Source organism: Mastomys coucha, unplaced genomic scaffold (genome assembly GCF_008632895.1).
Source record: "Mastomys coucha isolate ucsf_1 unplaced genomic scaffold, UCSF_Mcou_1 pScaffold20, whole genome shotgun sequence".
Lineage (NCBI taxonomy): Eukaryota > Metazoa > Chordata > Mammalia > Rodentia > Muridae > Mastomys > Mastomys coucha.
This window is the reverse complement of record NW_022196903.1, coordinates 37661808-37674326: the sequence shown is the minus strand read 5'-3', so window position 1 is coordinate 37674326 and position 12519 is coordinate 37661808. Positions and strand designations below refer to the sequence as shown.

The following is a 12519-nucleotide window of genomic DNA, read 5'->3' as shown; positions in this document are numbered from 1 at the left end:
TAAGAGTGCACCACCACAAGTAACATTTTAATGCGAATTCTGGGATAGAATCTCTAATTGTTTGAGATGCAAACACTACCAACTGCTCCCCACCCCAAATTGTTCTGAGTCTGTGCAAGCCCAGGCAACAAGACAAAAGGACTTATTTGATTTTCCTAAGAAATACATCTTTAACATTCTGTAACTTGCTTAAAGGAAGGGAAAGGTGTGTGTATTACTTAACCAGGACAGCCATAACATGTCACAGACAGGGTGACTTGAACAAAGGCACTCCCCGCAGCTCTGGAGCCTTGCAGTCTGAGTTCAGAGGGCATTCAGAGTCCACTTTTTTCCAAGGCCTTTCCCCTTGGTTTAGAGGTAGATGACCACCTTTTCACTGTCTTCGAATAGTATTTCTTCTGCTTTCTTGTCTCCTTTTCTTCCCATAAGAATACCAGCTTTTTGGCTGGAAGTCCCACTTTCATGGTCTCTTTAAAGATTTCCCCTGCAAATACAGTTATTTTATGAGATACATATTGCAACTTCATTTGACAAGTTGGGGGTGAAGGCATAAAATATTAACATTTACTATACAAGATCTCAAAGTAGGAAGGCAGCCCTAGATAGAATTTTACTGAAAATGTACTTGATAAAGTTCCAAACACAAACACAGTTAACAATTGCCAGCTGTGGATTGAAGCAAAAACAGGAAGGCAACCACCCACTGGTGACCAGGTTGGACATGAATCGATAGGAGCAGAAGCTGTTTTGTAATGTTGACCCTTCTTGACATAGCAGAAGGTAGAGTGAAGGAACGAACATCCTGTGTATACATTAAAGCACAGAAGAGAGTTTAGCCAAGTAAACTGCCAGGGAACAGAAAATAAAAATATTAAATGATGGGCAACTTGTCAGCAAGGTCCTGGGGAGAATTCTATTCATTTATAAAAGGAACGGGCAAAAGGCCTGGCTTGACAAGACAGAGGAACTGCTGCAAAAATGCAATGTGATATTTATGAGAATAACCACTGCTTTTAAATAATGCAAATAAAAAAGCAAGCACATAGCAAATTTTTTTTGAAAAATTAACACATAATGTTATAAACCTTGGTGATTCAATGTATGGCTGGTGGCGACCCCAAATGATCTAAATTTTCTTTGTAAACATTTTTATTTCCTTTGTTGTTCCCTTCCTTTACCTCAAGAAACTAATCAAACAACATGTCATAGAAGTAAAAACAATTTGATGGTGGCTACTAGCTGGTTGTATATCACCTTTATTTTGTGTATGTATGTATGTTGTATCCCTGTTCTCTCCTAGACTTGTATCATGAAGGGGTGTTGGATATTGTATGCTGTTTTTGGCATCTAGTAAGATGATCATGTGTTTTTTTTTTTTTCAGTTTATTTATAGAGTGGATTGTGTTGATGAATTTTTGTATATTATACCACTCCTGCATCCCTGGGATGAACCTTACCTAATCACAGTGGATGATGTCTTTGATGTGGTTTTGGATTAGAATAAACAGGCTGAGAAATAAATTAGGGAAACAGTATCCTTTAGAATAGTCACTAATAATATAAACTACCTTAGTGTGACTCTAACCAAGCAAGTGAAAGATCTGTATGACAACAACTTCAAGTCTCTGAAGGAAGAAATCGAAGAAGATCTCAGAAGATGGAAAGATCTCCCATGTTCATGTATCAGTAGGACTAACATAATGAAAATGGCCATCTCACCAAAAACAATCTAGATTCAATGCAATCCCCATCAACATTCCAACACAATTCTTTATGTACCTTGAAGGAACAATTCTCAACTCCATATGAATAATCAAAAAACTCAGGAGAACTAAAACAATCCTGAACACTAAAAGAACTTCTGAAGGTATCACCATCCCTGATATCAAGCTGTACTACAGAGAAATAGTAATAGAAATGCTATTGGTATAGAAACAAACAGGAGATCAATGGAATTGAATCAAAGACCCAGAAATAAACCAGACAGACACTTGATTTTTTAACAAAGAAGCCAAAACCATACAATGGAAAAGGGAGAGCATTTTCATCAGATGCTGCTGGTCTAACTGGAGGTTTGCATGTAGAAGAATGCAAATAGATCCATATTTATCATCTTGTACAAAACTTAAGTCCAAATGAGTCAAAGACCTTAACATAAAACCAGATACACTAAATATTATAGAACAGAAAATAAGAAATAGGGGCTGGTGAGATGGCTCAGTGGGTAAGAGCACTGACTGCTCTTCCAAAGGTCTTGAGTTCAAATCCCAGCTATCACACGGTGGCTCACAACCATCCATAATGAGATCTGATGCCCTCTTCTGGTGCAGCTAAAGACAGCTACAGTGTACTGATTTATAATAATAAATAAATCTTTGAGCCGGACCAGAGTGAGCAGAGTTGACTAGAGTGAACAGAAGTCCTAAAAGTCAATTCCCAACAACCAGATGAAGGCTCACAATGTGTGTACTCATATATGTGTGTACTCATATGCATTAAATAAATAGATAAATAAATAAATAAATAAATAAATAAATAAATAAATCATTTTAAAAAAGAAAGAAAGTAGGAAATAGCCTTGAACTTGTCAATACAGGAGACGACTTCTTGAACTGAACACCAATGACTCAGTCACTAAGGTCAAGAATTGATAAACGAGACCTCATGAAACTCAAAAGCTCTATAATTCAAAGGACACCATCATTAGGACAAAATGACATCCTACAGACTAGGAAAAGATCTTCACTAACCTTATATTTGACAGAGGACTAGTAGCTAAAACACATAGAGAACTCAGGAAGTTAGACACAAATAATTCAAATAACCCAATTAGAAAATGGGGTACAGAGCTAAACAGAGAATTCTCAATAAAGGAATGTCAAATGGCTGAGAAGCCAGTAAAGAAGTGTTCAAAGTCCTTAGCCTACAGGGAAATGCCAATCAAAATTACTCTGAGATTCTACTTTATACCAATCAGAATGACTAAGATCAAAAACTCAAGAGACAGCACATACTGGTGAGATTGTGAAGCAAGAGGAACACTCCTCCATTGCTGGTGGGAGTGAAAACTTGTACAAGCTCTCTGGAAATCTATTTGGCAGTTTCTCAGAAGATTGGGAGTAGTTCTACCTTAAGACCGAGCTATACCACTACTGGTCATATACCCAAAGAATGCACCACTATCCCACAAGGATACTTGCTCAACTATATTCATAGCAGCTTTACTCACAGTAGCCAGTAATTGGAAACAACATAGATGACCCTCAACTGAAGAACGGATAAAGAAAATGTGGTTCATTTACATAATGGAATACTAGTCAGTCATTAAAAACAATCATGAATTTTACAGGCAAATGAATGGAACTAGAATATATTATCCTGAGTGAGGTAACACAGACCCAAAATAACATGCATGGTATGTACTCACTTATAAGCAGATACTAGTCATAAATTCCAAAATAACCATGTTCTAATCATCCATCCCAAAGAGCCAAATAACAAGGAAGGCCCAAGAGAGGATGGTTGAACCTTTCTTAGAAGGGAAAACAGAATAGATATTGGAGGTCAATGGAAGGGAGAACTAGGTGGAAGAAGGGATGGGGAGGTGAGCAGGATAAGGGAGGAGGAGATCATATGTAGGGAGAGCAGGTTAGAGAGAAGGGAGATGGGCTGTGATTTGGTGCAATTTCTAGGCCGTTCCAGGGGCCTGGGATGGGGTAGGCCCCACAGAGTCTATGGGGACTGAGATATCTAGCAGTGTGGGATATGTATCCTGAGGTAGCCACTTCTTGTAGCCAGGCAGGACTTCCAGTGGAGGTATAAGGACAGCAACCCACCCACAAAATCTTCAACCCAGTGTATCCTGCCTATGAGATGTATAGGGTCAAAATAAAGCAGATACCAAGAGAATGGCCAACCAATGACTAGCCACAACTGAGACCCATCCCACAGGCAAGAACTAATCCCTGGCACTATCAATGACTGTAACTGTTTGTATATGCTTGGCCCAGGGAGTGGCACTATTTGGAGGTGTGGCCTTGTGGGAGTAGGTGTGTTACAGTGGGATTGGGCTTTAATACCCTCGTCCTAGTTGTCTGGAGGTTAGTATTCTTCTAGCAGCCTTCAAATGAAGATGTAGAGTTCTCAGCTCCTCCTGCACCATGCCTGCCTGGATGCTGCCATGTTCTCACCTTGATGATAATAGACTGAACCTCTGAACCTGTAAGCCAGCACCAATTAAATGTTATCTTTTTGAGAGTTGCCTTGGTCATGGTGTCTGTTCACAGCAATAAAACCCTAACTAAGACAAAGACATTCTGTTATGCTTGCAGACAGGAACCTAGCTTAACTGCTCTCTGAGAAGCTTCACCCATCAACCAATTGAAAGAGATGCAGAGACTCGCACTGAAATATTAGATGGAGCTCAGGGAGTCTTGCAGAAGAGTTGGGAGAAGGATTGAGGGACCCGAAGGGGTCACGGACTCCACAGAAAAAGCAACAGAGTCAATTTACCTGGATCCTTTGGGGCTCCTAGAGACTATATCACCCACCAAAGAGCAAGCATGGGCTGGACGCAGGCCCCCTGCACATAAGTAGGGGAATGGTATACCCAGAGGGGAATTTCTCCTTCTTAAAAGAGAAGGGGAAAATGGAATCGGGGGAAGACTTTTATGAGAATGAGTTTCTGAATCTTTCTATTGCTTGAGGAGAGGAAAAGCTAATATTGCGTTGTAAAGTAAATAAATTAATCAATTAATTTAAAAGAAGTAAAAACAATATCCTACTATGCAAAGCTGTGTTCAAGCAGATACATTAATCCACTCTTCTGCTTTCACTATTCTGACCCCCTTTGAACAGAAATTCAGGCAATATCCACGCTATAACTTTAACTTCTACAGTTCAGTCTTCTCTATGTAAGTGACGTCACAGTCATGTTTTTTGCCCAGTGAAAATATCCCTGGACCAGATTTCCTCTCCCCAGATCCCGACAGCTGTACTGTCAGTGATGGCCACTAGGGGACAGGCCCTGACGCCCGAGCTTGGAGATGATAAAGAGCAGTGAGGCACGGGTGTCGCACCAAGCCAGATGGAGTCAGATTCCCGGTCTGGCAGCGCACTGTTAGGTGATGTTCGCACTAAATCTGATTAACTGACGATCTGGAGTTTGATGTTTTCTCCCTCTTGGTCTGTCAACAGCTATGCAGAGATTACCCTCTCAAGTAGGGTGGGGTCCAGAATCAGGTTGCTCTACGCCACCCTACTCTAGGTGAAGCTAGCATCACTTGGATCGAGGATTACTCCGGGTGAGGCGGGACTTCCCAGATACTGGAATAGTCCAGCTTCATAAAGGGCTTCCCATCGGGAACAGCCCCACAGCTAACCAGTTCCTCGGCTAGCTCATCCAATAGGTTAGCCCCGCCCATAACCAGCCCTGTCCCCTGGATAGCCCTGCCCTGGAAAAGATCAGCCTCTGAGAAGCTCCGCCCTCAAGATTCAAATTCGCCCTCAAGAAAGCCATTCACTTGGACAGCGGACTTTCATAATAGCCCCGCCCTCCGCAGCCCCGCCCTCCGCAGCCCCTCCCATGGAAGGCCCTATTTAAACTGCATTCCATTCCTCTGCAGGGACAGTCTTCCCGCAGCAACCTCCGTGGTGTGAGTTTTCCGTTCCATTTTGTTCCAGTGTGGGGCTGGGTGTCCTGGCACGTGGGCGACGCAGGGAGGAAATCCTTAAAGTGCCAGAAGGCTACAGGACGCCATTCCCGACAGTCAGTGTATCTTCTCACAGGTCTGTTTTTCTTTTAGTTTCATTTGACTGGTACAGTTTTGGAGTTAATTAAAAACTCCTTTATCTTCGTTCTTTGAACTTGAGTCACGGATTTGAAAAAGGTGTGTGTTCGCACACGCTTGCAAGCGCACTTAGTTACAGAGTTCTGGGACTGGTTTTGTTTGTTTGCGCTTCCTGCCAAACTTGGGAAAAATGAGAGAACTTTCTTCTCAAATGAACTTAACGAGACATTGAACTTGGGATTCCTGATCTACCTGCTGCTTTTCCCACCCCTAAGCAGAATTTCCCACAGTTCACTTTCCTGGGAGCAGTGCTTTGCAGTCGGGGTAGTGAGGCACATACAGACATGCCAACATCAATAAATATTTCACCTCTGAGGAGTGGCTGCAAAGTGACGGGGTTCTATCCAGTTCTTAGTCAAGGATATAGAAGGTAGAATTGCATTCCTCAGACTCAGGCCAGATCAGCTCAGCCTGGTCATGGCCATGGGCTAAATGGACTGGCTTATGAGGATAGGTGAGAGGAGACGGGCCACATGAGCTGTTAACAGTTCATGCGAACAGGACGAACAAAGCAGAGAGGAGGAACACAGGGGGTCTGATAGGTGCAGGTTCTCTACAGAAGGCTCTTTGGGAAGAGAACCCTGAAAATCCAAATGAAGGACATAGGGAGAAACAAAAAATGGAAGGAGGGAACCCAGCAAGGGTGAGTGTCAGCTGTCTAGATCTGACTGCTACACAACTCAACTCTTTCAGGGACCCTCCTAGGACACACCTCAGAGAGGCCCTGGGCAAGCACCCATGGCTGCCTCCAGTACCTGAAAATTACTTAGGATGTAAGCTCGCAGCCATTGGAGGGGTGCTCTGACAATCATGTGAGTGAAGATGAATGAGGTCCCCTATGGTGAGCTACTCAGATGCAGGAATAGCGAAGTTGTGTGGATCACCAGCTACACTCCATGGCACTCAAGGAGAGGAGACAGGGAAGAAAGAGAGAGATACTTACTTTGCTCACTGTGCCTATTCCTCTTATATCTGTAAAACAATGGTCCTCAGAATGGTGTGATTGGTCCAGAGACAGGAAGTCTGAAGGGGATAAGATCAGCTCTCGGCATACCAGGCTTCAGAAGAATCTGAAAAGAACTTGCCCAGATAGTCAAAATGGGTGGCATGGTGGGTTTCCACTAGGGCAGATTTGATCATTTGGAAGCCATTTCCAACAATGTAAGCAAAGCTGTCAGAATTAGTGCACTTTCTGAAAGGTCATGCAACCCCAACTAATGAAGTTTGTAGCAGGTCATGGGACCCTTTTGTCTGAGAGAATAAAACAAACACTAAGTCAATCCCTGTATTTGATTCATCAGATCCTACAGGGAGCTGCACCTCCTTATCTACCTCAGGACTTGTTCCTCTCTGCCTTTCGCTCTGCTGCTGCCCTGGTATGCCTCTTATCAAAATGTTCCTCCCACACCATTTCAGGTTTCAGTTTTGTATTCGTATTCCTACCAGAACTTTCCTGCCATGCATTCTAAAGCAGTCTTCCTGTTGACTGGTCCATAGTTCATCAACAGATAGCCACTGGAAATTGCTGGAGTTGTATTCATTTATAAGCCTACTCATTTATTGTCTTTACTCTTCTTACATATTAAGTCATGGAAGTGAAATCCTTGTCTGTTTTGAGCTTCACTCTATCCTCAAAGGGAGAAACTAATCTACTTTCTGGACTGAAAGCATTTAGTTAATTGCCTTTCTTACTGCTTCCTCATTCCATTTTGACCAACCTGAATCTCTGCTTCCTTTGTAGCAACCGGCAGAACCATGGCAACAACTCCTGATGCTGCTTTTGAGGCCCTCATGAATGGAGTCACCAGCTGGGATCTCCCTAAAGAATCCACTCCCAGTGAACTCCTTCTTATTGGGGAGGCTGCCTTCCCAGTGATGGTGAATGACAAGGGCCAGGTGCTCATCGCTGCCTCTTTCTATGGCCAAGGCCGCCTTGTAGTCTTATCCCATGAGAGCTACCTGCTGCATGCTGGCTTGGCTCCTTTTCTTCTCAATGCAGTGAGTTGGCTCTGCCCCTGCCCAGGGGCTCCCATTGCAGTGCATTCTTCCTTAGCATCATTAGTTAACATCCTAGGTGACTCTGGGATAAATGCACTGGTTCAGCCTGAGCCTGGAGAGGCTCTGGGAGTTTACTGCATTGATGCCTACAACGACACCTTGACCGAGAAGCTGGTCCGGTTTGTGAAGCATGGTGGGGGCTTGCTCATTGGAGGCCAGGCTGGGAATTGGGTCAGTCACCATGGCAGTGACAAGGTGCTGTTCAGTTTCCCTGGGAACCAGGTGACAAGCGTGGCTGGAGTGTACTTCACAGATGTCTGTGGGGATACAGACCGGTTCAAGGTCTCTAAGAAGGTACCCAAGATCCCGCTCCATATCAGGTGAGTGTTCCATCCCAACTGTTTACGGATTCTAACTCTTTTTAAATAGTGCTGATATCCTGTCTTCACTTAGTATCTATTTCAATGTAAATGATTGTTTTAACTGTCTTCTAACCACTACAAATCAAAAACATGGTCACTAAAATGGTCACTAAAGCGCATCAAGGCCCAAGAAAAGCTTGTTCTCCTAGTCACTCCCTGCCTTGGAAAAGCAACCATCTACTTAAGAGAAAACCTCCCTCTATTTGCCATTATGTTTCCACTTGCCTGAAACTTAGAGGCTTTATCAGTGTCCTAAATCAATCTATGTGTATCTATGTGAACATTATAATTGGGCCCAGCCCTGTGCTGGGCACTGAAAATATAGATGAAATAAAAACGTGTGCTACCACGAAGCCTACGTGTCAGTGGAAAAATCAGCTGGTAAGCAAATTAATAGATGAGAACACCATCAGATGTTGATAAGAGCCACAAAAAGAGAGAAAAGCAGGATGTGAGGTATCAGAATGAGGGACAGAGTGATGCTGTTTAACCCCTTCATGGAAGGCATAGAAATTAAGTTGTAGCAAATGCAACCCAGAAGATGGCAGAATATAGACATTGGCCATGAGTACATATGAACAGCTTGGAAAATAGCATTTGAAAAGACATGGGAATGGGCTGTGCTAACAACTCAGAGGACCAAACAAAAACCTTATACCAGGAACATGGAGGAAGCCAGAATGGTTGGAGGTGGGTGAGTGAAGGTGGTCCTGCCAGGAAGTAAGTACAAAGACCAATTGCACTTTTTCCATAAGTGTTTCCCACAGTGGATTAACAGTTTCTGACTTTCGACTTCTCATGAAGCATGACATCCAGGTACCCAGTCCAGGATCTTGGCAGTGTCTCCATGGTGTTCCTAATTCCACTGTGGATTATTACTTTTGGCCATTGTTACAAGATGGCCAGCACTGCTCCAGGCTCTATAATTACATCCAGTCAATGATTGCTAGAGCAGACACACTAGCTGGGTCTATCTTTAAAAAAACAAAAACAAAAAACAAAAACCACCACACGTGCACACACACACACACATACACACAAACTAGAAAATAATCTATTTTCTTGTAGTCCTGATCATCAAGTGGATCTCCACTGATATTTTAGTGATCAAAACTTAATCAAGTGATCAGAGTTTAAGGAACAAAGGGTCTGAGGACATTTATAAATGGTCATCATCCCTGAAGAAATTAAAATCTTGCTATGAAAAAGAAAGGGCAATCCAGTGAGCAGTTATTAGTTCCCTGCAGCCCTCAGCCCCGGGGAAAGTGCCTGAGATTTTTTTCCTTACAGAGAGGGTTGCGGACCAGGTAGCCAAGCACACAGAGTTGGACCTGATTTGCTCTAAGCTGGCTTTAATTCTATAGCCAACAAGCAAGCTCAGGCCTGTGGGCCAGACCCCTCTTTTTGTAAATAGTGTTTTACTGGATCACAGCCATGACCAATTACTGTCAAATTGCTCATGGCTACTTCCAAGTCTGAGCAGTCCCTTCAGAAGAATCCATGAACCCCATAAGTATTGATCCAGCCCTTTAAGAAACATCTCCAGACATGGAGATTTAGCAGCATAGTTGTCTTAGTTGCCTCGAAGAACTCTTTTTTCAACAAAGGAAACCTGTTTCTCTCCATCTCCACCCACATGTTCCACCCCTGCTACTAAATCTGAATTTTTCTGGTTTTGTATTGTCAAGTTTCATTTTCCATGGAACTTCAAGAATACACAAAAGTAGAAAGAACAATATACTATCCTCTGGGCAGTTGTGACCCAACACGAAGAACAGTCAACTCATGGTCAGTCATGTTCACTGCTGAAATAAATCAGCGGAAGAAAATGGAAGAACAGATGCTGAGAGCAGACTTTATTGGTCTGAGAGGTTGGCTTTCCCAAGCCCTGGGGCTCAGTCTGGGAAGGAGGAGAACTTGCCCTGCAGTCTGAGAGTCACTGGAGAGTGGGGAGAGAGAGGGGCCAGCTGCAGCAGGCCCGTAGTCAGCTATGTGCTCAGAAGGTTTGTACAGTCATTGCCAGGCTTCCATACAGCTTGCTGTGAGAGGTTCCAGGCCACTTGAGTATGTTTTCTGTCTCAGAGCTGGCATCCATGATTTCTAGATGGATTCTGTTCCTTTTGTGGGACGTGTTTATTGATACTCAGTTGATCAGCATTTATAGACATCCCAAGTGATCGAAATTAAGGAATATCTCTCTGTCTTAGGATCAATATGTACACCAAAGACTTCATACTGATACATCTCATTTGAATTCAGGACAGCAGGGATTTTATTGAATCTCCACATTCTCTTGTTGAGATCTGTTTATTTTCCCCTCCCATTTTGTAAGACACCATCATAATGAGCTACTTGCTTTACCGTAATGTACACCCAACAGTTGCAAAATTCAAATAACAATGCTATCAACAGCAAAATGATGTGGGATCGATGAGTGACAGAGACATTGCAAGTAGTATTTGTTAGCATTGCCAAGTTTTCTTTGTAGGTTGGGTTTCCTAAGAGATGGATAGTGATTTCCCTTTGCAGGTTGGGTTTCTCAGGAAGCTGAGTCTGACAGGAATTGGTGTGCCAAGTTCCTTTAAAAACTGTTCTCAGTGGGGAAAAAGAGGAACAATGGAGCAGGAGCAGGTACTCAAATAGCAACAAACATTTCTTAGTAATTAACCATACTATTTTTTCTGTGCCTCTCATCCTCATAGCGTATTTTCCTAGGGATATATTAAGTTAGTTTAGTGTCTTTTGATGCTCTTTAGAATGGTTCCCTTTTTTGTGCTCATACTACTGTGCAATTGGAAATTTCTGGTCACTTGTTTATTGGCCTTTGCTATTTAACTTTTTAGAACTATGCCACATAGTTACACACACACACACACACAAACACACACACACACACACTCAGAAAGAGAGAGAGAGAGAGACAGAACAGAGAGAGACAGACAGAGAGATAGAATAAAATTTAAAACATTCTGTCTGCTCTCCCATGCAATCCCCTTCTTCCTTCCCTGTTTAAATTCATTAATACTGAATTATGTCTTTATACAAATAAGCAGACATATACATATGTGCCAGTATCCTCTTTCTTTGAGAAAGTAGTGGCACACTACATTTTCTCCACTTCCTTTTTTTTATTCAATAGTATTCTGTATCCAAGATACCCTACATGTTCTATTTTGCTTCCATGTATGGATATCAAATACTCTATTCTTAAGTTCTTTAATGACAGACACTTGAATTTCTAGAGTGAATTTTTATTTTTCTGGTATTTTTACAGATGGACTTCAGTGAATACCCTGAAAGAGGTATCTTTGTAACCTTGCTGTGTCCTTGGAATTGGGATGGCTCTTTGACAGGGGGTGTGAATGTGTAATTTGGTTAGCATGCCATTGCTACCCCTATTACAAGTTGGGTTCCTAAGAAACCAACTCAGAGTCTGAGATGGTATTCTGGAACCTCATTAAGAAGAATTCTCAATGCAGAAAAAGAAAAAAAATATGGGTATGGACAGAAGATAAACTATGAGGCAAATATTTAGAACATATTTCTTAGCAATATTGTCATTATTAAGTGAAACTCAATAAGGCACTTATTGTATGCAATAGAAGACTCTTTAAGAATATATGCTATATACTACAGTTATCGAGTGAATAATTATGTGACCATTAAAAAATTGTATGTTCAGCACTCTTAAAAGAGAAACAGAATGCTCATGATACAGTCAACAATATCAAGACATACCAGTCTGTTAAAATTATGTATAACTCATGAAAATAGTACTTATGCAGGTAGAAATATGAAAATAGAGTATCATGAAATTAGAAAACAAAACAATGTGATAATTGGTAGTTTGTAACTGGAGTAAGCTGATAATGATATAAACTATATTTTCAACTATAAGCATTTAAGCCTTCACCAAATTTTCTATAATTACAACATTAAAAATAAATTTTTTTGTTAACTGTTTTATTTTTATCCACTTAGTCCACCATTTTAGAACCTGCATGATACATTAACTAATTTTTTATTTGTATATTTTATTATTTTCTTTATTTACATGTCATATGATTTCTCCTTTCCCAGGTTCCCCTCAAAAAAAAAAGACCAAAAAAACCCCCCAAAAAAACAAGAACAAACCCCTGTTGTCTCCCCCCTCCCAATGCTTGCCACCCCACCCTCTCCTACTTATTAACCCTGGCATTCCCCTACACTGGGGCACAGAACCTTCACAGGGCCAAGGGCCTCTCCTCCCA

The 12519-nt window shown here is 41.8% G+C and overlaps 1 protein-coding gene across 1 annotated transcript in view; it reads left to right on the top strand.

Annotated features, from left to right (window-relative positions):
• Window positions 1-5618: 5618 nt before the first annotated feature.
• The window catches only part of LOC116098817 (TRPM8 channel-associated factor 2), a 21281-nt gene continuing 14380 nt past the window's right edge, over window positions 5619-12519 (top strand). Inside the window, exons 1-2 of the mRNA XM_031381696.1 lie at window positions 5619-5787; window positions 7591-8227. Of these exons, the coding sequence (XP_031237556.1) occupies window positions 7605-8227 (623 nt within the window). The 5' untranslated portion in view covers window positions 5619-5787; window positions 7591-7604. The remainder of the gene's footprint in view (window positions 5788-7590; window positions 8228-12519) is intronic.